Genomic DNA, 26,990 nt, shown 5'->3' on the forward strand with positions numbered 1-26,990 from the left:
TTCCCCTCTGGCTTGTTCAAAACACTGCTTCAGGGTATCCTTCCACTAACTTAAAAAATTGTCACTTTTTACTGGATCATTCTCATAATCAAACATTCTGTAATATCTTCCTTCTTTAAAAATAACCCCCTTAATCTTGTGTCTCCCTCCAGCTTTGTCCTATCTCTCTGTTCTTTTTTTTTAATTTTCTGTTTAATTGTGAAAAAGACATATTATGTATATATAAAGCATAAAATTTCTAAGCACATTGTAACAATCAGTTATAGAACAGACTTTAGAGTTTGGTATGGATTACAGCTCCACAATTTTAGGCTTTTCTGTAACAATCAGTTATAGAACAGACTTTAGAGTTTGGTATGGGTTACAGCTCCACAATTTTAGGTTTTTCATTCTAGTTGCTCCAAAACCCTGGAGACTAAAAGAAATAGCAATATAATGATTCAGCAGTCATACTCATTTGTTAAATCCTATCTTTTCTGTTATAACTTCACTTTCTCTTTTGATCTTTCTCCCGATCTTTAGGGGTATTGTGCTATGTCCCTTCTAACTTTTTCTGTTTGTTTGTTTTTACAATCAATAGTTCATAGTATCATTATATAGCTGTGTATTTATCATCACAATTGACTTTTTTGAGGGGTGAAAAATAACATATATGCAAAAAAGCAATAAATTTCAAAGCTTGTCACAACAATTAGTTGTACAACAGATTTCAGAGTTGGTTTGGGTTACAATTCCACAATTTTAGGTTTTTACTTTGAGCTGCTATAAGATACAGGAGATTTAAAGGAATATCAATATAATGATTCAACAATCATACTCATTTGTTAAACCCTACCTTATTTGTATAACTCCACCATCACCTTTGACATTTCTCCCACTCTTTAGGAGTATTTGGGCTATGCTTATTAGTTCTATGCAATTATCCCTCCACAAAAAGAAGATATAAAACTGTTCTATCTCCACAAAGGAACTCTGCTTCCTTCTTTGTATTCACACCCATCTTCACTTATCCCTGCCAATTCTTGACCTCTGGTGTTCACTTATGTGCTCTCCATCTTTATACTGTGTCAAATCAAGAGTGCTATATATAAATGAAAACCTGCAGTATGTAATCTTTTGAGACGCAATTTTTTCAGTAAGCATAATGCGTTGAGGTTCATCCTCAGTGTTGTATCAATAATTCATTCCTCTTATTGTGGCTATTACATTGTATGGCTGTATTAGTCATTTATTTTTTAATTTACTGAGTTATTTTGGTGTGATTTTCTCTTGTACACAAGATAAAGTTGGATTTTTAAAATTCAGTTTAAAAGTGTCTATTTTTAAATTTTGTTTCTTCTGTTTTTCAAAATTTTCCTTGGCTTATTTTTCTTTCTTCCCCTCTGTTGGATTGGTAGAATTTTCTAGATTCTCTTTCTCCCTCTGTTTTTTGTGGAGACTATGTTTTGAAAAACACATACATAATTGAGTATTTTTCTAACAATGTCCAAAATTATTCAATATTTCTTTCTCATACCTGGGGCTTATTATTTTAAATTCCCCATTGAACAAGTCCCTATCTTGTTATTGTTTTAACAGTTTTAATTATAATAGCTTCTTTTAAAAATGCAAAAATGTCATTCCTTTTTAATTAAAGATTAATTAAATGTTGACTATTTTTAATCAATATTATCTACTTACCAATGTTTCTAGTATTACATCTATGATTTTCCTTTTGGCTTCACTTCTTTTCTTCCTGAAGGATATCATTTTATTGTTTCTTTAGTAAGGATCTACAGATAGTCAGCTGTTAGTTTTTGTATGTCTAAAAGTATCTTTTTCTGACTTTTATTTTTGAATAATAGTTTAGCTTGGGATTATTTTCTAGGTAGACGGTTATTTTCCTTCAGCATCTTTTTAAAGGTTTTATTCCAAACAGCCTCTGGCATTTATTATTGATAATGAGAAGTTTGTTGTCAATATTCCTTGTTATTTCTTGTCTTTTCTCTCTCTACCTTCTAAAGCAGTTTCACTAAAATTTGGCAAGGTTGGATTTATTTATACTGACCAGTATTTGGAATTTACTTTGGATATGAGGAGTCATGGCTTTCTTCAAGTCAGAAAAATTCTCCACTATTATCCCTTCAAATTTCTTCCATTATGTTCTTTTATAACGCCAAATATATGGTTACTTTGGAGCCTCACTTTTTGTCTTTTAAATACTCTTTTTATATATTTTGAATCTTTGTATTCTGGATTAGTTCCTCAATACTTCCTTCCAATTCATTAGTTTACTTCTCTGTTGTATGTAACCTAGAATTTATCCTGTTTATTAAATATTTTATTTCAATGATTCTTTTCTCATTTCAATGATTTCAAATTGGTAATTTTTTATATTCACCTGTTTTTACTTCATTCCTATCTTTTTTCTTTCATAATTTTGTTAAATTCAAATTATTCCTTTTATGTCTTTATGTCTTTTTTTAATAGTCTCTGTTTTACAGTACAGAACAAAATTTGTTCTGGGATTTTCTCTGGCCTCCAAGTCAGAATCTGGTTTGCTTTTATGGTGCTATTGGAGATAGGAAAGATACATTCAAGCCAACAGATGACTCAGCTCATTTTTTAGAGATAAGAAGGCTGTTTTATGGGGCCTTTTACTGTCTAGTCTGTAAATTAAAGTGATAACCCAAGTTGAGAGTCACAGAGATTTTTTCTCAGCTGCCTTTCACAAGCCTGGCTCTGGGCAACTCTCTAGGGTGCATTGTTCTCTCCCACTCTCTGCCATGGCCTGCTCCATACATAAGCCCAGCAAATCAGGAGCTTTGGTCAACCTTGTGCTTCTTTCCCATTTTTGCTGTACTGAGATATTTGTCCATCATTTGAGTCCTACTCTCTCTTCTTTCCTCTTGAATATATTATCTATATTTATTACTCAAAACTCATTGCTATGAGTTGGAAATAGAAATGGTGAATCAAAGCATAAATGCATGGGAATCTCCCCTCATTTAACCTCTTCAAGTCTCAGTATCTTAAGATATCTATTTATCAAATTAAGTATCATAAATAGAGATAACAATAGTTGCTTTACAGAGACTTTAAGTGGATTAAATGAGTGACTATATTTATGATTAACATAATAGCTGGCAGTAATAAATGATAGTAGCTATTACTAATTTAAAAATTGTTGCCAAAAAAAGGAAGATGAAGTTAAGTATTTTGCCTGAGATAATAAAGCTAGGAGGTGTTCAAAATGGAATTTGAACTAAATTTGTCTGACTCCAGGGTCCATGTTGTTATTTTACATGCTATTCTATAAAGCAGATAATAGAAGGATACCAATTAAATGAAAGCTGATTTTTCACATTTTAAAACATATGTATATACACTTGGTTAAAGAAAAATGATAACTGGCTAACATTAAGACATATATGAATAGGGATTTATGGGTAAAAATAGATAATAAATTTAAAAAATATAAACAAGTTAGGGATTTTTCATCTTACAAAAGATATTTGACCATAAGATTATCTTTAATTGTCCAATGTTCCTACTGAATATGTGATTCAATTTACCAAATTTAATAATGTATGTTTTTCAAATGCAGTAAGGAAAATTTTACACTGTTCGAAAATGGCATGAATTTTCTCTTTATATTTTAAATTAATTATTATTCTAAATCACAAATTAACTTGAAAGCAAATAGAATTATTGCTCATTAGAGCTGGAAGTGATGTTGGTGTCCTAAATTTTCATTTCATTTATAATCCAAAACTGAGGTCCAGGGAAGTTAGGTAACTTGCTCAAGTTCAAATGATTTAATTGCTATTACTTTCTAATCATATTTCTCAGCTCAGAGGCTTTTCTAAAACGCTGTAAGATCCATACAATTCCAAGTATCTCAAAATGAAGGTGCATAATATAAATATTAAATAAAGTCTCTCTTTATCCACCAGGGGGAGCCAGGCTCAAAAGGGCTCCCAGGACTGCCAGGAGCACCAGGAGAAGATGGAGCTGCTGGAAAGAAGGTTGACACCATGTTTTTCATATCACTGGACTGAAAACTATTGAACAAAACTGATATCTTGATTCTGCAGGAGCTCAATTAAATCATCCATGCCAAACTTATTCTCTTTAAGGAAAAAACATTCCTCCAAGTATAAATTTCCCTTTTAGTTTACCCCTGACAGAAAGAACACCAATTCAAAGGCTGAAGTGGTGTTCCAGGCCCCTCTACCTTCTCTCTGGTGTTTGGCCAAAATGTTCTCCAGTAACCTACTTCCTTCAGGATGTCTAGAAAGGATTTTTAACTTGGAGAAAAACATTTTTCCCCAAAAGAAAAGCCAGATTCAGGAAGTAAGGCCATTGTAATGATTTTCTGAAGTATTTTGAGTTGACATTTGAAATACTCATTTTTCAATATAAGTAGTGAAAAACAGCACCTGGAAAGGCTGAAGGTTTTCTTGTTAAGAGAAAAGAAATACACCAAGTGTAAATGAAGAGCCAAAGGAAAGTGTGCTTATTACTTTGGAAATTGGCAGAGGAATTGGACAAGCTCATGCTTTTTCATATTTTCAGCAGCTCTGAGTGAAACTGGAGTTGATGTTAATTAATCCACATTGGTAAACTCCCAAATTAATTTTATTTGGAAATAAGAACCCTGGAGTGAAGGTATAATCTGTTTTGGAGAGTCTTAGCCCAATTCACTGGCAAGAAAGGGGACAATGTGGATTTACACATACTCTCTCAGAAGGGTCACCTGAGACGTCACTTTCATTTCCTTTAGGGAGAAGCAGGACTTCCGGGAACAAGGGGCATAGAAGGACTACCTGGAAAAGGCCAACCTGGCCCCAAGGTATGGGGTTGACCGAGTGTGCGGGGAAGCAGCCTGCCTTTGTTCTGGTGTTGATGTTAAGGAACCAACTTCGAAGAAATTTGTTACTGTTTTGTCAAATGTGTTTATATCTCCTTAGAATTCTGGATACTATCTTGTAAGCTTTTGGAAGACAGGGAGAATGTATTTATTGTTATTTTTCTAACATCTATATAATACTTGATATATAGGAAGAGTTCAACATGTTTTTTAAAATGGTCACATTGACATTTAAAAGAAGGCTTGAGATCTATTATTGAGACTTGAAAGTCCATAAATTTGTTCCTAGTGTTTAGAGAATCTCATGCAGTAATAAATATCCCCCTTTTTAATGGCAATTTCACTTCCACAACTTGACATAAAGTTATTTTATACACTGCAGAAGTGCTAGTTGAAAAACATCTTCGTACGTCAAGATAAGAAAATCCAAATTCATCAATAAGACCAATAGTGACATGACCTATTTAGTAATGTGATGCCTCCTAGGTGCCAGAAATTCCTGCAATTGTTATGTACTGTAATCAATGACCATATAAACATTCTGATGGATTATATATGACTAAAATTTAAAAAATCTGTATACTCATTAGTATTCCATTTATAATTCTATAAAAATTATAACTGACAGCTTAAGAAGTCCATATCTTGTGAAAATATTGGCTAAAATCAAGTCCTTATCCAATGTGAGATATGATATTTAAGTATATTGGTAGAATTGTAAACATTTTTAAATTATTGATTGGCCATACCATGGGGTTCTTTTTTGAGGGGCTGGAGAACAGGGAATACTTATCTAACATCATGTGAAATATACTTTTAGAAATGTCGGCCTGTTAACATTCAGGAGAATGATTGTTTTCTCGGATATGCTTTTGGAAAACAGACACTTGGTATTAATAATTGAAGCTGTGAGAATGAATGACATCTCAGATGGAGAGCTGAGGTCCAAGTCCCAAGCTGTTAAGCAGCCAGAGAAGAATATTCAGAAGAGCATGAAGATAAACAGAATAGAACCACGTTAGGGAAACCAAGGAGAAGGTGTTTCAAGATGAAAGTGATGGACGATGCCAAATGGCATGGATAGATCAAGAAGAATGTGCATTAGCAAGAGAGGCCACTGGATTTGTGGCTTTCAAATAATTTATGGGTTCCGAAGGTCTAGTGGAGAAGCTTACTGTATCTATTTGAGTTCCGGTGGTATTCTGAGGTAACTTAGGTCAATAAGTTAAATTTGGTAGTGAGTAGAAGAAAATAAAATAGTTATAACTGGGTTTTGTCTTTATCAGCAAATGATTATCTTTAGTGATATTTGGACATTCAGTTGTTGATTTATAATCTGTGTCACTACCCTCCTTTAGCATGGACCATGGCGAGTTAATTACATTTCTATAGCGTGGAAACCCTAAGGAATTCCTTCTCTGTAGAGCTGGCACATACCTAGATATGGCGACTTGCAATTGAACCCTAGATAAGGATAGTTTTGTGAAGCTGTGAGACTTCTGTTTGAAAGTGATAAAATTAAGACTTCTGGGGGGAGCATCGCCATATACAACCATGCTGTAGAGTAGCCTGTGGGAAGTTATTAGCTCTGCCACCAGGTGAATGATCAAGTGTTCTATGGATAGAATTATTGGCCCCCTCAGGGGAGAGAACAAGACCTTCTACAGAGAAAGAAATGTGGCTGGATTTGGAAAATGTTTTATTTTATGCTTTAAAATTGAAATAGCATGAAAGCTGAAAAACAACATGAAAAAGCATAAGATAGCTCTCTTTTCTAAAACTGTGAATGTCTTGGAACCATCTGTTAATAGACCCAGTATGCAAAAGAACTGTAAATTCAAATGAAACTTCCCAAAGAAGAATACTGAATCTAGATTTTTTAAAAAAGGAAAATCACATTTAATAAACGGGGATGCCAGAGTGTGCTCCTGAACAATTCTGAAGTTGTCCAGTCTGCTTAAGAACATGACACACTGTACAACTGAGGTGTGCTTGGGGCACTTCATTTTGCAATTGGCTGCTTTGATAACTGGTTGTTATTAGTTTGGAGAGGGTCAGTTAATACAAAATTTGTATTTTTATACTTATTTTGTCAGGGTGATGAAGGGCAGAAAGGGAGCAAAGGAAATCAAGGACAGAGAGGATTTCCAGGCCCTGAAGGACCAAAGGTATGTTTCTTATATCCTCATTTATGATTTGGGAGATATTGTAATTATGTCTGGTTTTCAAAGAATATCAGATTTCTCTGAAAATATGATCCCAAGTTTCTATCCCAACAAAGTAAAAGAAAAAAAAAAAACCGAAATAAAAAAGCCTTTACAAAACATACTATCCCTAGACAATAGTAGCATGGAATAAAGAGATTACATAAACTATGTAACTTTCATAGGATAATTTATGCTTATAAAGAGACTGTATGTCAGTCCTCTCTATTAACAACTAGATATTAAGACGTTGGTCTGCTCCATTCAGAGCCTCTTAGTCTGTCATTCAATTATAAAAAGAAGATAATGCTATTACCTAGTTCACAGGTTTAATGGGAAGACTTAGAGAGTTAATAAAGCACTTAGCACGCTTCCTGGCACATAGTAAGTGTTCAGTACATGGAGGTTTTGAGAAAGAAAAAATCAGTACTGTGAAATTGAAAGTAAGGCATGTGTGTCCTGATAAACTGTCAAGAACTTAATTACTGGCAAGTGACTATGTGTGTGTCCAGATTTAGCAGGAGAAAATATTGAGTTCATTTGGATGTGTCAGGAAACAGAAACTACAAACCTAAGAGAATTCATGCCTATAGAAATATGCTTGGAAGGAAGAGACCAGGTATATGTGTAGGGACCAGATTATTAAGGAACAAATTTTTAAAATGGTACCTACAAGATAATAGCAGATACAAAACAAAGTATCACCTATGGGCAAGTGACTTTTAATCTTCAGTTGATTAGTATCACCCGGAGAACTTTTTAAAAAGCCAGATTTCTTGGTCCCATCCCCAGAGATCTTGATTCAGTAGGAGCTTGGGGTTGGAGGAGAGTGTCCCTGGAATGTACATTTTTAAATATGTGACCTCTGATGCAGGTAGTGCAAGGAGCACATTATTAGAAGTGTTGCTACATAAAAAATGAATTGTATTAGTAATAATACAGTGATTAGTCTTTATGTTATTGAAAGTGAATTTTTTTCTGTGTTTTGAAGTAAAGCTTTTTGGCTAGATGAAGAATTGTTTTGAAGTAAAGCTTTTTGGCTAGATGAAGAATTGTCATATTCTAAAGAACAATCACACCCCTAATTCAGGGTCTTTAAGAAAATTTTATTCTTTCTATAATACTTTTTATGTTTTAAAAGCAATCAGCTTTTTAAAATAAAAGTAAGACAGGTTAAATAAAAAACTATAATTTTGCTTAACCCCTGGTTTTAGTGAAGAATTCGAACAGGTTAATCTTTTATTCCTTTGCCAAAAATTGAATATGGTGGTTCATTCTGTTGCCAGGATCTTGACCGTGTCATGGGCCATTGCCTTATAGGTTTGGATTTAAGGATTGATAAAAGCATGCCTTGGCATGAACTGGGTCCCAATAGGCAGGATGGGCAGTCTGTGGCCCATACGAGGCAGTTAGCACATTGGGAGGCCTCAGCTGTGAAGATGGGCATGGTTCTGGCTGCAGTCATTGTGGGTCATTACTGGTGAGGCTAATTGAAGAACTCCCCCCCCCAGAGGACACAGGCAGACCCGTGAGACAGCATGTCATACTGTTGAGTTTTCAAAGGTCTTGTGTCAGACAGAGGTGGAATAAGTCAGCCATCTGAGATCCCAGAGGGTCAGGTTGAAACATAGCCTATAAACAATTCATTCTCAAGGGCAGCGGTCAACAAATTTTTTTTTTGTAGTGGGCCAGGTGGTAAATAGTTTAAGCTTCAAGATTTTTTTTCTGAGCAAAAGTGTATGTGAGTGTGTATGTATGTGTGGGTAGGGGGAACAAGAGACATAATCAAGAATATTTAGCCATTTGAAAATATAAAAACCATTCTTAGCCCACAGGCTGTGCAAAACCTGGTGGCAGACCAAATTTGTCCTGCAGGCTGTAGTTTGTTGACCTCAACTCTAGAGCAGACATTTCCAAACTCTTTGCTTACAAACTCCTATCAGTAAAAAAAAAAAAAAAAAAAAAAATTTAACCACACTCTAATATACATGGGCCTGTTTCTTTATTTCCAATTGTAGTTTACATGCATATACTGTTACACAAATATGTATGTCGTAGAATTTGCATAAATAATTGAAAGTTTAAAGGATATGATAAAATACATAGCAAAGTACTAATATTTTCTTCTAATATCTAAAAGCACCTCATGGTATGTGTGTGTCCCCCGTTATTACCGTAATTTCTTTGTAATATTGCTTTTCAAAGTGGGGTCCTGGTGCCTATAAAAGAATCACCAGGGGTGCTTCATTTAAAGTCACCTTCCTTGGTTAGCCACTAGAGGTACTGAATCAGAAACTTTGAAGCTGTAACACAGAACTGTGCTTTATATTAAACTCCTTTAATGACTCTGCTCTCTGAAATTTAAGAATCCCTGGAGTAGATCCAGGTGGAATAGAGGAATTGTCATATTGCACCAGATCGATTTTATTGAGCCTCTATATTCAGATGCTAAGTTTCTGAGAGCTGCCATAGCAAAGTACCATTAACAGAGTGGTTTAAAACAGAAATTTATTCCCACAGTTCTGGAGGCCAGAAGACAACATCAGTGTGTCGATAGGGCCATGGTTTCTCTGAAGGCTCTAAGGAACAAGCCTTCCTTGCCTCTTCCAGCTTCTAGTGGCCAAGTATTCCTTGGCTTGTGGCAATATCTTTTTTTTTTTTCCTTTGGCATGGGCAGGCTCTGGGAATTGAACCCAGGTCTTCGGCAAGCAATATTATTTTAATCTCTGCTTCTGTCTTCACGTGGCATACTCTGCTGTGTCTCTCAGTCTCCAAATCTCCTTCTTCTTATAAGGACACCTAATCCAACATGGCTTCATTTAAACTTGTTACATGTCCAAATAAGGTTGCATTCACAGGTACCAGGGGTTAGAACATCAACATACCTTTTTGGGAGTATGGACCTACAACAGATTTTAAAAATTAAGAAATATTTCAATTTTTTTCTTCAAAATTTCATTTCTTGCCATAAATTTTCTATTTCTGAAAAAAAAAGGATCCCAGAATACAATGGAAGACTGAAAGAACATGAGCCATTAAAGAAAACAATAAAGAGTTATAAACTACAAGGTAGAAGTTGAACAATACTTACTTATCATGTTATTCAAAAACTTAGGTCGAAGATAATTATTATAATTAAACAAAAAACTTCCTTCTGAGTTTCCTAGTGGACAACACAAAAGGAAGCATCAAGAATTGAATAATTTTAATGGGTGCATGGGTGGTTCAGTGGTAGAATGCTCGCCTTACATGTGGGAGACTCAGGTTTAATTCCTGGACCATGCACCCCTCCGACTCCCCCCCCTAAAAAAGGTGCACAAGTGATAAAAATTTCCTAACACTCAGAAATTAATTGAATGCATTTATTTAAAAGCTCTGAAATCTTAATAATTAATAACATTTGCAGTGATTTAACAAAAGTGCTCAAATATTTTCACATTGGTCTTTGAAACAAAGGTGATGAAACCATTTTTAAAGTACTATCAAGACATTTGTATAGTTTTCCTAATATAGCCCCAGTGTATGATCTCTCTGCTTTGAAATGCATGAGTAGTATTTTGCTCTTCTTTGTAGGGTGAGCAGGGCATTATGGGACCTTTTGGGATGCCTGGAGCATCAATTCCTGGACCACCTGGGACAAAGGTATATATTTTTAGAAATGTTTTTTCTTATACTGGGATGAAAAGAAATTTGGCACTTGGAGAAAAAAGAATATATCTATCCTGATCCCAGGGAACTAGGATTTCAGTTTTGGAGTCGCCCCAAGGAATTATCTAGTTCAGCCCTGATGTTTTACAGATAAGTGAACTATAGGCCAGTGGCGGAATTAGGACTAGAAACCAGGTATTTTGCTCCTGGCCTAGTACTGTTGCTTCACCCTGCACTACCACCCCCAAATCCTAGGTCCTAATACAGATGAGAATTTATTGTCCTTTTTTAGAAAATTCTGCTAGTATTTATAATCAGAAAGTCTGGCAGAAAAGAAATGGACTCAGATTTATAGAGCATTCCCAGCCATTCTAAGTAAGTCTGAATATTTGAGTCTGGAGAGCCCCTATTATTGCAGTGGACTTTCTAGAAACAACTGTACTAGTCTTTACTGACAGGTTTTATTTAGTTAGGATTTTAAATTCCACTACACTATATTAGGATAATGTGCTGTGTCAAGATCTGAGATGGATAGATTAAGCTCTACAAATTGGCCAATCTCTTTTATGCTCCGTGCCTTTATGATTTCTTATGCAAGCTATAGCCAGAAACTGTGAATGTTATTTGAAATGTACAGGGAGATAGAGGAGGACCTGGGATGCCTGGATTTAAAGGAGAGCCTGGAATTTCTATTCGGGGACCAAAGGTAGGCCTTATTCATGTTGTTTTTCTTTTTCTGTATGTGAGGGAAATGAGGGTAGATTTAATGCCTAGTAAGTTGACTAGTGTTCTACTTGCAAAGTTTTTGCATCCATGAACTAAAATGAAGACTACAGCTATTCTGTTTTTAAAAAATCAGTGTTTATTTTTCATAACTGTGAGGACAGTAACACCTACAGTTAAACATTTGCTGATTAGATGATAGCTTGAAATGTTCTTTTTATAATGACTGTGATATAAGGGATTACATGGCCTCTAGCCTCTTTCATTTCCTTATTCTAGCTGGCATATCTAAGCAAAACAATGTCCCCAAAATTTGTGTTTGAAAGCTTTACTGAATCCTGCTTTGATTATTCATCCTTCAGTGCTATTTTAAATAAAAATGCAAATAATAATAGAGTAAAAGAGCTTTAAGTAATCATGTCTATTTTTCAGTGGCAATGAAGCACCATTTTTCTTCACCCACGAAACTCAGTATCATAGCAAAATTTAACTTTCCTAGGCATCAACAGGCACATCTCTGTTTATGAGAACAGGCTTTAAGGCACCATAATCAGCACTTATTAAATTAACAGCATGTTGTTATGTAGCTTTGAAACCGGCTAGTATACATTCCTAAAAAACTGTCTCTTCTAGATGAAAGGGTTCAAGTACCAGTGATTTTCAAACTTAGAGATAGGAAACTTGGAATCATCTTTTATATGAAATATAATGCAAAACCTATTATATAAAACTGATAGAAGTTGGAGTGGTTCTTGTTGAAGGGAGAGAGAGAATCTTGAGCCTCTCCTGCTCTCGGTTGCTTTAACAGGCCTCCTCACTAGGGTGACAGCTGATCTGGTTTGTCCAAGACTGAGGAGGTTCCTACGACCTGGGACATTCAGGTCTAAAACTGGGATGAGTTGGTCACCCTACTCCCCAGACCATGAGGCACATGGGATCCCAAGCTATGGGAACTCTCTGTGGGAACCCAGGTTATGCAGATGACTCCAGGAGAAAATTTTAAATTTCCTGATGCTAATACTAGAGATATGACCTTTATCGATAACATTTGGGTTACAATTTTCATGTTGTTTGATAACTTCCTGAATCTGTATATTCACAGTTCCATGGTTTATAGTTCTTTTTCCCTGCTCTTATTATTATTTATAATAGAAATAATTAAGTATGTTACTAGAGTTTATGAGTCCTACCTGTTTCATTATTGGGTATTGCTGGTGATGGTATTTAAAGTTATTGACCCTTTCAGTGTAAGCATTTTCCTGATTCTTTGGGTCCTTTTTGCCATTCTTCCCTAATTTAGTGACCTTTTGGAGGGTCACCTTTTGGAGGGTCATATACCTCTTTGAGTGACTGATGGAAGTTTTGGCACATTAATTCAATTTTATGTTCTATTTTGGGAAGCTACCAGATCCCTTCTCCTCCACAAAGCCCATTCCAAAACACCAAATTAAGATTTCTGCCCTAATTTCTGTTGAATGAGCCACTTCAAAGTGAATGTAGTGAAGAAATGCCAAGTGGCAAAATTCCATCTATAAAAGTGTTGTGAGGAGACCAAAATTAAAAGCTTAGAAAGACTGCTTCGCCTTCCCCAGCTCCCTGATATTTCCTACTAACATTAGAAATAACAAGCTAACTAAAAGTTTTGCAGAAGAGAGGACTAGGATCTTTAGGAAAAACATGTTTTCTTATGAGTGTTTTGAGGCCCCACTTACCCACTGTGGGTTGCGGGAGGTTAAACAGTAACAGCTGCTGATAATTTGTTATAGGCTTGGAACTTCAAAATAAAAACTGAAAAGTGAATTTGGATTCCAATTTCCTTTTTCTTTCAACTTAACCAGAGAGCCCTTAGTGCTTTGTTTTGTTGTTTGTTTGTTTGTTTTTTGTTGGCTCCTTCCGTGTGTAAGCATGGCTTTCTTATTTGGGAATGGGTCCCATAGTGAATGTTTAGAGTTTTAATCTTCAGTTTAGTTGGAAGAACATCATAGATTGCTTCTGAGAAGTGGCCATTCCCTGTAGTGGTGAATATATAAAAATTCACCTTTTCAGGTCTGTTCTTGCTTTCTGTCATCTTGGTTTTTGTTGACGATACATAGTACTTTAAGTTTTTATAAGTGACCATTTGTTTTCGGAAGGTGATCCATTCTTAGGGAGGCTACTCACATAAAGCAGGACTTTTAGATTTAATTGGGGAAAAATGGCTGTTGCATTTATCGTTTTCAAAATGAATTTAACTATTTGATTGCTCCAAGGCTATGAAGTCATTTGCGTGTATGTTTTGTTTTGTTTTGGCAATCGTTAATTCAGAGGAGTAGAATGAGGAACATTTGGGGAGTTGGATTTTGGGCAACTTTTAGGCTTAGAATAGTGGCAGTTTGATCTCAGTGCTTGTTTGCATGTGAGGAAAGTACTGAAAGTCCTGCTCCTTTTTCCAACCTCAGAAAACAAAGGTGAGCTAGTTATTAGAATTTGTTCTGATTTGAAAAACCATAAATATTTTCAAATGTGAACAACTCTTTATCAAAATAAGTGATGTGATTTACAACAGTCTGTGTGAAATTTGTCACAGTAACAGAATGGAATATTGCAAGTTTTAAATATAAATGTAATGTACTAATATTTGATAAATTGTTCCTAAAAGAGTTTTCTTCAGTATTTCCTTATCTTTATCTGTTTTCCTTTCCTATTCTTACCCTCTATATTAGAGGCTAAAGGTTGTTATTCAAAGGTTTTGATATCTAAGTTTATCGCTGGAAAGCAATATTTATAATTTTTCCTGGGTTTCAAGATATGAACCACAAAGACTCAATGTCTCATCCCTTCATAATTTGTTTATTTAAAAAAAAAGCTGTAATTTTCATTTGGTCCTATTTATTCCCCATGTAATTTGGGTCCTATTGGTGAAGGCAATAGGTTTACCATAACAATATGTAGCAGAGAGTAATCTTGTTCAATGCTAAATTTAAATTTTGCTACATATTCAATGCTAGTCTTCCCTTCAAACCTATGTTTACCAAATTTTCTCACTTTTTAATTTCTCCCTGATTTATTATGTGCTAAAAATTTATGACTTTAAATATTAGAACGTTAGCAATAAGCCATTTTCTAATTTTTATGAAGTGTGTTTCTTATAGAGGACTTTGTAATGTTTCACATGTATTCTCTACATTCATCCTATACTTCCCACTGAATGAAATGGGTAAGACTTAGGAGGGACAATGAATGACCTACATGGTAGGATTTCCTCCTAAAATATTTAAAATAATTCCTTTGAATTTACCAAATCCACCTTTGGCATGCTGAGTTGTTGTGTTTAAATTTTGCCCAATGTTTCTTAGTTTAGTCTCATAATATCACCTGGGGTTGGAATTTACCCAGGGTGCCCAAGGCCCACGGGGACCACTGGGTGCTCCAGGACTCAAAGGGGACGGCTCTCCAGGTGTGGCTGTAAGTGTGGACCTCGATTTTCTTTCTTCCCTTCCTTTTACTTCTCTTTCCTCCCTGACCATGCCCTCCCCTTCCCTCTCCCTCCCCTTCCCACCCTCCCCATTGTCTCCTCCTCTCTCTTTCTTTCTTAATGAGTATTACCCACAACAAAGACGCTCACCCCCTCCTTTATTGTGTCATCTCAGGGACCTCGAGGATTACCAGGACCCCCTGGACCAATGGGTTTACGTGGAGTGGGAGACACTGGAGCAAAGGTAAGATTTTAGAGTAGGCAACATATTAGCTTCTAAAATTGTTCCTAGGTAAATGACTTTCATAAAAGTGAAATTTTTCATCAGGAAAGGTACAGAAGTAGAGGGTCTGAAACAATTGATAATGTTATTTATCCTGCTCTGTGAACTTCCTGGAGAACTTGCAATAATTTCAGCAGCTAGATACCTTTGTGGCTTTTCTCCTACTCCCCTAGTGGCAGCTCTCATCCTTCTTTGCTGCTTCCTTTTCTCTACCCAGATCAGGGTTCAGTTGCGGCCTCCTCTCTCTTCTGCCCACACTCTTTCCCTAGGTGCTCTCTTCTAGTCCAGTGGCTTTAACTACCACCATATGCTGATGGCTTCCAAATTTCTATCTTCTGGTCTGACTTTTCTGTCCCCTAACCTCCACCTCATATGTCTAGTTTCTTGCCTTGTATCTCCTCTTGGATTTCTCACAGATGTATAAAAAATAGAGCCCTTGATGCCTCCCCCTCCCCCATAAGCCTATAAAGGGCATAATCACCCACTCCTTGGCTCAAGCCAGAAAAACTGAAGAGTCATCCTTGGTCCCCTCCCCTTTCCTCTCCTCTCACAATGTCTAATCCTTCGGTAAATTCTATCAGTTCTATCTTCAAAATGTATCTTGATTCTGGCTCCTTTTGTCCTTCTGCTTCCAACAATGCAGATTACCATTATCTCTTGCCTGGGCTATTAAAATAGCCTCTTCACTAGTCTTCCCCCTTCTACTACTGCCCCCCTATAACTTAGCAGGCAGGGTATATTTTTAAAACCATAAATCAGCTCATATTTCTTTCTGTCTTAAAGCATTCCAGTCCGGTGGCTTCTCTTTGCACTTAGAAGAAACTTCAGCACTTTTCATAGGTGACAAGGCTCTTCAAGACCTGGCCTTAGCTCCTACCCTCTCTCCCTTGCTGCCTGCCTCCAGCCAAGCAGGCCTGCCCTATTCTAGTTCATTCTTGCTTCAGGCCCTTGACCCTGCCAGGTTGGCTCACTCTAAAGGCCTCACCTTAAATCTCACCTCCCTGACCACTCATTCAGAAAACAATCCTCCTTCCCCCATCACTGTCACTTCACCCTGTGTATTTCCTATATTGCATGCATCACTTTCTGAGATCATCTTGCTTATTTCTTGCTCTACATATTCCACTAAAGTAAAACTTTTAAGACAAGTTTTTTTTGTTTGTTTATTTGATTCCTGGCACCTAGAATGAGGCCAGGCACCCAACAGCAGGTCTGTAGCATCTGCTGAATGAATGAATAATGAATAAATATCAGTATTATATAAAAGAAAACACTTTTCCTTAGAAAAAGGTCTACTCCCTTGGTATTTCAAAAGCTTCCAGGTCATTAGAGAGAGAAGATGTTTATGTGCTCATTGCCAACTTCTAATCTTGACTCTTTGGTCTCTGTTACTGTTCTTGGAAGAGATGACACTTTGATACTATTCCTGCCTAATGGGGCAGGTGCCCTTTTGACCTTTCCCAAGTAGAAGAAAAAAGTTGGTGACCCATTGTACTAAATATCATCTCTGAAAAGAGGTGGTAATACTGTCTCTGTGTCTCACAATTGGGGTAATTGTAAGAGCCAAGTAAGAGGATGTATTCAAAGGTGCTGTGCAAACTGTAAAGAGAAAACAAACCTGAGGTGCTTTTATCAAGATGCTGTGTTGGTCTGACTCAGAACTAATCAGATCCTCTAATATGCCTCCATAGTATCTTGTAAACCATAGTGAATTTGGGTATTGAAGTAATTTTGTTTAAGGTTTAAAATAATTAAAATAAAGAAACCGAAAGAGATATTCGATACATAAACCTCATTATTTCCTGCTTTGAGGGCAGCACTGGTAAAAACTTGTGTTATTATACTAAATATTCCCTTAGGGAAGCAAAAGCTTATTCTTATTTAGAATAAGGCCTGAAATAAAATGTGTAAAATATATACTAGGATGTCCTTATATTCCAGTGGAAACATGATCATTTGCAATTTCACAGTGTAGATTACCATATATATGTTATAGTATTATTAATGCTATTGATAGTAGCAATAATAATAAAGACAGGCATGTAGGCACAGGTAAAGAACATTTTCAAATTTACTCCTTCCTTCCACTCTATGAAATTATTTAAGATACAAACTACAAAATTTACTAAATTATTTCATGTGCTGTTTTCTTCCAAAAGTCCCTTGTATTTGCTTTCATATTCATTTTAGGGGAATAAATCAAGAAAAAAGGAGTTCCTTGCAGAATTTTATCCTGCTTTTTTTTTAAGCAGCCAGTATATTGCCAGAAAATGTGGTTAAGTGAAACTTAATCTTTTTTAGCCCACGTAGGGAGCAGCTGCATACAGGTTTATCCACTTCTCTCTCCATTAGTCTCTTGCCTCTTTGTGTGAATGCTGTGAAGGCATGTTACCTAGATTATCTCCTGCCCCTGAAGGAGATGGCAGGAGTGTAAGCTGGTCTTCTTGGAACCAAAGGGACTTTCAAATTTATAAACTTGAAAATAAATGAAATTCTAAAAACAAATACCAACTTTTAAATAGCTTTCAAAATCCTCTTCTTTGTAGAGTGCTTTAAGTCTCTATGTGAACTCTTCTTAGGAATACTTTTAGAAATACACACAAACACACACACATGGACAAAACTGGTAAAGAAAGGGAGATATTTTGTAAAGTCTAGTGCCGGTTAACTTCATACCTCTGATTTGGTAAAGAAGAGGTAAAATTCTCAAAGTACTGAAAGTTGTCAATGGTAGCAAAAACATAGGACCCAAATCTATGTAAAATTCCTCTCCTCCCATTGTGTATTTAAAGAACAGAGAAATTCTAAGTATGTGGGGATGTGTGTGAATGTGTGTTTGTGTAAACCTATATATACTGATATGTTTTTCATTTAAACTTAGTGTAGTCACTTCAAACCTTGGCCTTAGGGCATTAGCTTGAAAAACAAATGTGTTTTGAAATGAGGAAACCATTAAGGTTGGCTATTAATTTATGGTGAGTTTTTGTGACATTTAGTTAAGGTCACATGTGTTTAGCATATGACAAAGACATGAAAATCAAAGCTCCTATGTTTCGAAATATATAAAAAGCAGTTCCTGACATCTAGCACCCTTGTGGTGCTCAGTAGCTTTTTTCCAAGTGGAAAAATTCCATATGACATTAGTGTTTATAGTTCTTCTATATATAATTACCTTGAATTTAATTCTAGTTTCAACAAGGACTTCTGAGAGATTTCTAAAATTCTAGTAAAAACTACAACTTCCAAGGAGGTAGCAGGCACAGTTTTAAAAACCACTTTTCAGACATGTTGGGAAATAGAATTGATAATTTAGACTCTTGTTAAATGGGAAGTGCTCAGTCAGTACCCTGGCTTCTATATCCATATTCTTGGCTTGGTGATAAGGAAGGCAAGCTCAAAGACCCTGCCTAACACCGCCTACATTTCTTCACTGAAGTTCTCTGGAGATTTGAGGGCAACCTTATGTAAATCTCACTATTCTTTGAGAAGCTGCAGATAACTCTTTGCTCCTGCATTTTCATTGTCCAAGGAATATAAGGCCATATAACTCCGGAAATGGTTTCCTTGATGTCCCTAAAGGTGAGAGTTCTTTCCTGGTCTCTGAAGATACACAGGGGCTCAACTGGGCTCCAAATATAGGTACATTCCTGCTGTTCATCTCATTAGCTCTCTCAGCCCCCTTCAGTGTGCTGGCTCATTGCAGAAGAAATCATACAGGCTTTTTGTAAGCTTCAGGACAATTGGGCACAAGTAATTCTTGCACAGAGGAAATCAGACCTGACTTTTGGGACCCTCAAGGGACTCTTAACCTCTAGGTGGTTGTAATAAAGTTCAGGGCAAAAATGACTTGTTGGCTTGTTGTTATTGATATTACTGTAATTATGTACTACCTAAATATTTCCAGAATATCATCGAATCTTAAACAACTCCCTTATTTTACAGATAAAGAAATCAAGGACCAAAAATATTGAACAATTTGCTTCTCTGCAATATAAACATCTTTGAGATGATATTTTTATTGTATATGAGGAGACTATGAATATGGATGAATGAATGAATGGATTACTAAATGGATGAATAAATCAGAACAGAATGAGTGACTTGCCTTGATTCACAGATGCTCAATCTTCAATGCTGTCAGCATGGTATAGCGTGTAGTAGGATTATTTCTTTTTCCATCCTAGTTTTTCCCTTGTAAAAACTTAAATTTTTATGTAAACATTAAAATGAAGCATGAACCCCAAACCCAAAAGAGTTAAACATTTCTCAAAAGCTTTAAATGTTTCAATATTGTAAATACATGCTCTATTTGACAAAAATGACCCATAGTAATAAATTAAAATGCAAGTCTGCATGAAATTCCACTGAGTATCATTATTCTAGAAATGTTCCCAGCATCTGAATCACCTCTCTGTTCTCTGCGATGGCTCACATATGTGCACACCATCAATAGGCAATAGTGGAACAGAGGCCCAATTCACATAGAGATGCATTAGGAATTTGTGGATTTCATTGGCGGACATGGGCTGAACAAGAACTCCATTTTTAAATAGTGCCCGACAAGGAGGGTGGGCCTAGGACCCAGAACTTAATGATAATGAAGTTCAGGTTGGGCAATTTCAAAATGGTTTTGAAGAAATCCACCACCCCATAATGCGACTGCAAAATTGCTTCGGGCAGGACAATTAGACCAAACAGGGCAAATTAAAACCTGGGCCATATAAAGGTTGAAGCGCTCGAGTTTCAGAAAAAATCACATTGAGGACCAGGAAAATTTGACTAGGTGGCTTTTAAGGTTACTTCCCAACTCAGTTCTATGCATGTTCTCTAAAATCAGAGGAGGGCCCAGGTCTAGCCTATCCTTTCAATGTTGCTTTTCTCTCTTCTCTCCTTGCTATTTTCCAAGCTCTGCATTTCTCTCCCCAGGAGTGCATACATACCTTCCCTTCAGCTTTGAATACACACAAATCCCCTTCACTTTCACCTCCCACATCACCATCAAAACATTTTTATTTCTAATCATGCAGATGGGAGGAAATTTCCCCCAGTGGATAATTATATAGAATATCAGTACAAGAGAGCCTGCTCTTCTCCCAGTCTTTAGGGGCACTTTCAATGTTTTTGTTTTCAAGCAAAGAAAAACTATCCCTCTCCAATGAGATATTTTGGTACAGGGAAATCGTTGTTCATCTTTGATGAGTTGATTTTGAGAAAAGGAAGAAATGCTCAACAACAAATACTCCTAAGTGGTAAAGCAGGTTTAAAAATTATCATGGACTTTGATAAACAGCTATATTGACAGATCAGTGTTAAAATTCTAGGAGATAATTGATTCAAAGAATTTAAATTATTTTGAAATTTGACACTGGAAAGGTACGTGAAAAGAAATGTTATAATAATTTGAGTAATTTATTTTCTAGCATCTAGCATCTTCTTGATTATTTCCTCATCCCCAGGATAATCATTCTGCTAATAATTACCATGTCCCTTTTTGTATTAAAAGGTGTCAGTGAGGAGTAACTGAGTGATTTGACAATGACCAAGCAATGATCAATGCACATTGTCAATGTCTGGGAGGGTTGTCAGTCCATAAGCTTAGAGTAAGGATTCTAATATTTCCATTGACATTCCAGCAACCATGAATAAGTACATGTCTGTGGTAGTAGGAGCCTTAGTAGTTATATCTTAATTTAATTTAAAAGCCAGAAAGAAAGAAACATTAAGCAGCTGCTGATCATTATCTTGACTTCTACCATATTTTAAAACTCATTTATTCCTTGGTATCATCGTTTGGTAGAATCTTCAGAGTAGCATTCCTTGAAAAATTCATAAAAGGCTGAGTCTTTCCACAGTGAATTCATTTTTTTTTATTGTCCCCAAAGTAGAAAAGCATGAAATCCTTCTAGAACAATTGTAACATACTTCCCCAGTCCTCTCAAAGAATAGTAGGGACTTAATTGACACAAAGAGAGAGATTGTAATTAAAGCCTTATTAATATGTGTGTGTGTGATCGGGGGAGGGAGATAGACTAATGCAATTGTGTTTCCTTTAAAAGGACTATTTGCTCAAATATTGTATTTACATTTTATAAATGTATAAAGCCTAAAAGTTTGCTTCATTGTCATTGTTCCATCTTGAAACCTCTGCTACTTACTATCTGTGTGACCTCAGCTAGTCATTTCATCTCCCTGAGTCTTAATGTCTTTTTCTATGATTTGGGATAATAATACATATTTCACAGAATTATTCTGAGGAATAAGTAAAATAATGTTTACAAAACATTTTTATGAATTCCAACCTACTAAAGCATTATTAGTAGTAGCAATAGTTATGCTATGCATCACTCTGCCAAATCAAATACATTTTAGGATGGATGAAAAGAGAGTTTAAGAGTTTGTGTAGGTAGGAGCTCTGGAATGAAACCAATTGAAATACTGGGATAAACCACAAAACTAAGAAATGGCAATGGAGGGAAAAAGTGGAAAGGGAAGCTTTCAGACAGTTGAGTATTTGCTCACGTCCTGTGGGGAATCTTAGGACTCTTATAACCCAGTATGTTTTCTTTGATTCAATATAGGTAAGTGTATTTCATAGCCACACAGATATTATCTTTGTATTAAATGGCAACTGGGTGAAAATCTATGGAGAAGTTAACATCTTACAGGTAGACTTGTCCAGCATGGAGGTGTTAGGGGCTGTGGATCAGACCTGGATTTGAATTGCTCCAAGGTAGGTGGTCTTTGGCAAGTCAAGTAACCTCCCTTGCCTCAGTTTCCTTATCTGTAAACTGGAGTAAATAGATGTTGATAGGATCAAATAAGATAATGAATGAAAAATATTTACCATAATAAACCTAACAAATGTTAATTATTATTTATTGTATTGTTAATCTAATGGTTTTACAATTCGCCTAATGAGAAAATAAATTCATGTGATAGTACAATTGCCTTCTCATTTTTCTTTTTCTTTCTTCTTTTTTAAAAAAGTAGGAATTGTTCAGTGAATGATTACTAGGTCCATTATAAGATTACGTATGTTTCTAAAGGAGTTAAAATGAACTATGCTGCAAGGTTATAGTTTAGGTAAAACTTTCACTGAATCATTTAAGTTCATATGTACACTGCAGAGACCTAAACTTGGCATTTCCCATGAAAATGAAGGGAGCATTTCCTGCCTAAATTCCCTATTAAGGCCCAAGAGGAAACAGTTAGGCAATTTAAATAATTGTTCTGTCTTGGAGGAGCCTGCAGGTTTAAGAAATAGATGGATGTAGTTACAAATGGCAGCTGTAGAATTTGCTTTCAGGTCTATACACTGTCTCCTAATGCAAGAGCTCCCCCTGCAGGCTTCAACAAGCCTCAGCTCCTGTGTGGGAAGTGAGGTCCAGCTGTGCAAGTATCTATAGTGAATCCTTTATTTGTGGATGTTACTCTAGCCACTGCCGATAAAACTGCTATCACGAGTAAATGCACTTCTTCATGGTGCTGCATTATGGCAAAACTGGTGTTACGAGGTGGTGAAGGGAGTCCTGACCACAGTCCTCTTGCTCACATTCAGCAGGTATGGTGGCCTGGCATAGACACGTGGCCCATGGGACAACAAAAGTCGTGATGCATCTTCTGTGACCTGTGGATTCACATCTCTGTGGATTCACTCAGCTCACGTGGCACCTGATATTCCCATCTATTGTACATATACACTGAGGAATAATCCTAACAATGTGGTGTATCTGCACAATATGTTAAGATTTAATTTAAAGTCTATCTGATTACTAAAAGCATATGTAAATATTAGATTGCATTCGCATAGATCTTAAGATTCAAAGATTATTTTCACAGACATATAGTCATATGTCAACAACTATATAGAGAATGATAAATGACTTGTTCAGGTTCAATACAGCAATACCACTGCTGACATGGGATTACACCCTTAATGCTTATTGGCCAAGGCTTAAAAATGGAGGGAACAATAAGATGTCCACAGGGTCAGCTCTTCTATTGCATTCAGTTTTCAGACACCCTTAAATGGTGAAGATTAGGGGGAACTGAGTAAAAGAAAATATGAAAGAGAAAATGTATAACCTTGACAAGGTTGGCCTAAAGTAAAGTCACACCTATTTCAACGGTTGTGCCCACTTGCTTTCCCATGTGGTATATGTATGGGCATGCATGTGTGTGTTAGTGTGATTAATACTAAGGGGAAAGGAGATAGCAACTAAAATCATCACTAGAAAAAATCAGGATCAAAATAGTATCACGTCAAATTCTCATTTTAATAGAAATACTACTTTATAAAAAAATCTTCCACCTTCTCTATAAATACATAATTTTAAAAAATTTTATGTGATTTAGAACATACTGAGAAGATATGAAACACATGTAAATTTTATTAACAATGTTGAATCTGTGTGTTCCTCCACTTTGTCTACCTTTCCATCTTTTAAATCTTGCATTCTTCTCCTTATTTAGAGTAAACCTCATAGCATCATTTCCTCACCCTCATTGTTGAGATTTTTATGAGATTTTCATTTTCTCTTATGTTATAAAAAACATTTTATTATGGAAATTTTTGAGCATGTGTAAAAGCAGAAATAACAGTATAATGGACTCCCATTTATCCATCACACTTCTTCAACAATTATCAGTGGTCAATCTTGTTTTATTTGTATTCCTCATGACTTGCCTCCCCTCCTGCAACTGGATTATTCTGAAGCAAATCCCAGACCTCATCCCTATAAAGCTTTAATATTTGTCTCTCAAATATAATCCCCCCTGGTTTTTTTTTTTTTTTTTTGCTTTTTTGATAGACTTTACCTTTAAAAATTTTTATTACTAGAGAAGTTGTAGGTTTATAGAAAAATCATGTATAAACTACAGCATTCCATATACTCTCTCACACAATTTTCCCTAGTATTAACTCTTTACATTAATGTGGTATTTTTAATTACTGAAGTGGTGTTGTTATATTCTTTAACTGTAGTACATAATTTACATAGGGTTCACTGTGTTACACAGTTCTATGATTTTTTATTGCTTTTTTGTCTTCATTTTATTACTCATTTACCCATGCAATGGATAAAGGAAGTATCAATCAGAAGGTTTTTATAATCACACACTCACGATAAAAGCTATTTAGTTATACAAACATTATCAAAGATCAAGGCTACTGGATTACAGTTTAACAATTTCAGGGATTTCCTTCTAGCTATTATAAAAAGAAATATCTGTATAATGAGACACTAGTCACAATCCTTTGTTAGAACCTAATTTCTCGGTTACATCTGCTCCCTCTTATGTGATCATTCTCTCGATCTTCAGGGATATCTGGGCAATGACCATTGTAACTTATTCATGCTGGAAAGGGGTACTGACCTTTTGGGGTAGATGAATGAAGCTGGTTGATTTTCTTAGATAGACTGGTACCTCTGGGTTTCAGGGCTTATCTTGCATAGGATAAATCTGGAGGCTTTAAGTTTCTGTAAAAATATATTGCTAAGAAAAACTTTCATGGAGTCTTAGACAGAGCCCAAGGTACTCTCCAGAGTTTTCAGGTATGCTGTTGGTGGGGGCATGGTATACTGTGGCAATTTGCAATGTTTGGCTGAAGCTTGCAAAAGAGTAACCTACAGAATGACCTGTCAACTCTATTTGAAATTCCTTAGCCACTGAAACTTTTTGTTTCATTTCTTTTCCCCCTTTGATCAAGAAGGCATTCTCAGTCACCCAATGCCAGGGATAGACTCATCCCTGAAAGTCATGTCATGCATTGCCAGGGAGATATACATCCCTAGGATTTATGCCCCACTTAGGTGGAAGTGTAGTGAGTTTATTTGCACAGTTGGGTTTAGAGAGAGCAAGACCACATCTGAGCAACAAAAGAGATTTTCTAAGGATGACTCTTAAGCATAATTATAACTAGGCTTAACTTCTCCTTTGTGGAAATAAGTGTCATAAGGGCAAGCCTCAAGACTAATGTCTTAGCTTATTAAATTGGGAGTTCCTTATACTTGTGGGAATATCAGGAATTCCTCAGGTGAGGAAGTTCAATATTTCCACAATTTTTCCCAGTCCTTCAAGGGGTCTTTGAAAATATCTTTTAAATTTTCTGCCCCACATTCTCTGGAATATATTGGGGTATTACATTAACCTGTACAGAATAATGAGATCTTATTCCCTGTTCTAGGTTCCATGTAATTATGTTGTTTAAATAAACTGGCCGTACAGAGTAATTAGATAGTATGCTACAGAAAATATAAATTTTGTAACAGATATCTCTTCCTTTTGTCTCACACAGAAAGTGAAGTTTTAAAATAGAGACAATATCATCCTTTACCTTGTATTCTGATTTCCTTCGTCCTAAACAGGCCCATTCCATGCATATCTCTGATTGAAGTCTGATCGCTTTTTCAGCTTAACAGTTGCTGTATGAAGGCTGACTTTCAGAGCTGCAGAACTCTAGCTCAGGTATCACACAAATACCCAAAGTTCCAGGGAATGACCATGTTATACACAAAGAGCTCATCATCTCAGAGTTTAGAAATAACAGTTAAAACTCAGGAATAGATGTGATTGCTATAAGGGCTTACAATCTATGACCTTTACAGTAAGCCTTTGAACATTTTGTACTCCTTAATCATTGATTGCCCAAACTCTGCCCACTTTTCATCCCCTGGTAACCATGCTTTCTGATTCAGTACTCAGAGTTTGCTCATTATAGTTAGTTGACATTAGTGAGACCTTACAATATTAGTCCCTTTGTTTCTGGTTTGATTCATTCAACATAATATCCTCACGGTTCATTCACTTCGTTGCATGTCTTACATCTTCATTCCTTCCTGCAGTCACTCAGTGTTCCATCATATGTATATTCCACAGTTTGCCCTTCTGTTCATCAGTTGATGTACCTTAGGCCACCTCTATCCATTGCAAATCATGAATAATGCTGCCATAAATACCACAGTGCAAATATCTATTCATATTTCTGCTTTCAGTTCTTCTGAGTATCTACCTAATAATGAGGTTGCGGTATCAAATGGCAACCACTTAGCCTCCTGTGGAACCACCACACTGCTCTCCAAAGGGACTGTACCATTCTACTTCCCTACCAACAGTGAATAGGTATGTCTTTATCTCCACATCTTCTCCAGCAGTTGTATCTTTGATTTTTTATATACCATTTTTATTCACACACCATACACTCCTTCCTAATTGTACATTCAATGGCTCCTGGTATAATCACATGGTTATGCATTCACTACCACAATCTAATGAGAACATTTCCCTATCTTCTGCAAAGAATAAGCGGCGCAAAATTTAAAAATAAAAAGGAAAAATAACAACAAGAAAAATTGCATACCCCTCCCTTATATCCCCCTGTTAGTGAAATTTAGCCTTGGTATATTGCCTTTGTTACAATTAATGAAAGCAAATTACAATGTTACTCTTAACTATAGCCCTTAGTTTGCATTGATAGTGTTTTTTCCATATGCCATCTCATTTCAACACCTTGCAATGGTGACATTCATTCATTCTCCCTCAGGTAGAAACCTTTTTATATTTGTACATTTAATCACTACATTGCCACTCTGAGTTTTGCTTAGTTATACAGTCTCAGTTTTTATCATCTGTCTTTCTTTATGATGTCATACATGCGCCTAGCCTTCCTTTTAAAAGCATAGTCACACTCAGTTTTGTTCATCATGTAGAATATTGTGCTATCATCACACAGTATTGTGCTATCCATTCTTGATCTTTACAATCAATCCTGTTGAACATCCTGAACTTTTTCAGCATCAAATGCCCAAACTCTACCCTATTTCTATC

At 36.0% G+C, this 26,990-nt stretch overlaps 1 protein-coding gene across 1 annotated transcript in view; it reads left to right on the forward strand.

Moving 5' to 3' along the window:
• COL28A1 (collagen type XXVIII alpha 1 chain) overlaps positions 1 to 26,990 on the forward strand; it is a 201,584-nt gene that overhangs the window by 96,953 nt on the left and 77,641 nt on the right. The window contains exons 19-25 of the mRNA XM_077123093.1: positions 3,936 to 4,007; positions 4,766 to 4,834; positions 6,949 to 7,020; positions 10,630 to 10,698; positions 11,342 to 11,410; positions 14,803 to 14,871; positions 15,057 to 15,125. Coding sequence (XP_076979208.1) covers positions 3,936 to 4,007; positions 4,766 to 4,834; positions 6,949 to 7,020; positions 10,630 to 10,698; positions 11,342 to 11,410; positions 14,803 to 14,871; positions 15,057 to 15,125 — 489 coding nt within the window. The remainder of the gene's footprint in view (positions 1 to 3,935; positions 4,008 to 4,765; positions 4,835 to 6,948; positions 7,021 to 10,629; positions 10,699 to 11,341; positions 11,411 to 14,802; positions 14,872 to 15,056; positions 15,126 to 26,990) is intronic.

Source organism: Tamandua tetradactyla, chromosome 1 (assembly GCF_023851605.1).
Source record: "Tamandua tetradactyla isolate mTamTet1 chromosome 1, mTamTet1.pri, whole genome shotgun sequence".
NCBI lineage: Eukaryota > Metazoa > Chordata > Mammalia > Pilosa > Myrmecophagidae > Tamandua > Tamandua tetradactyla.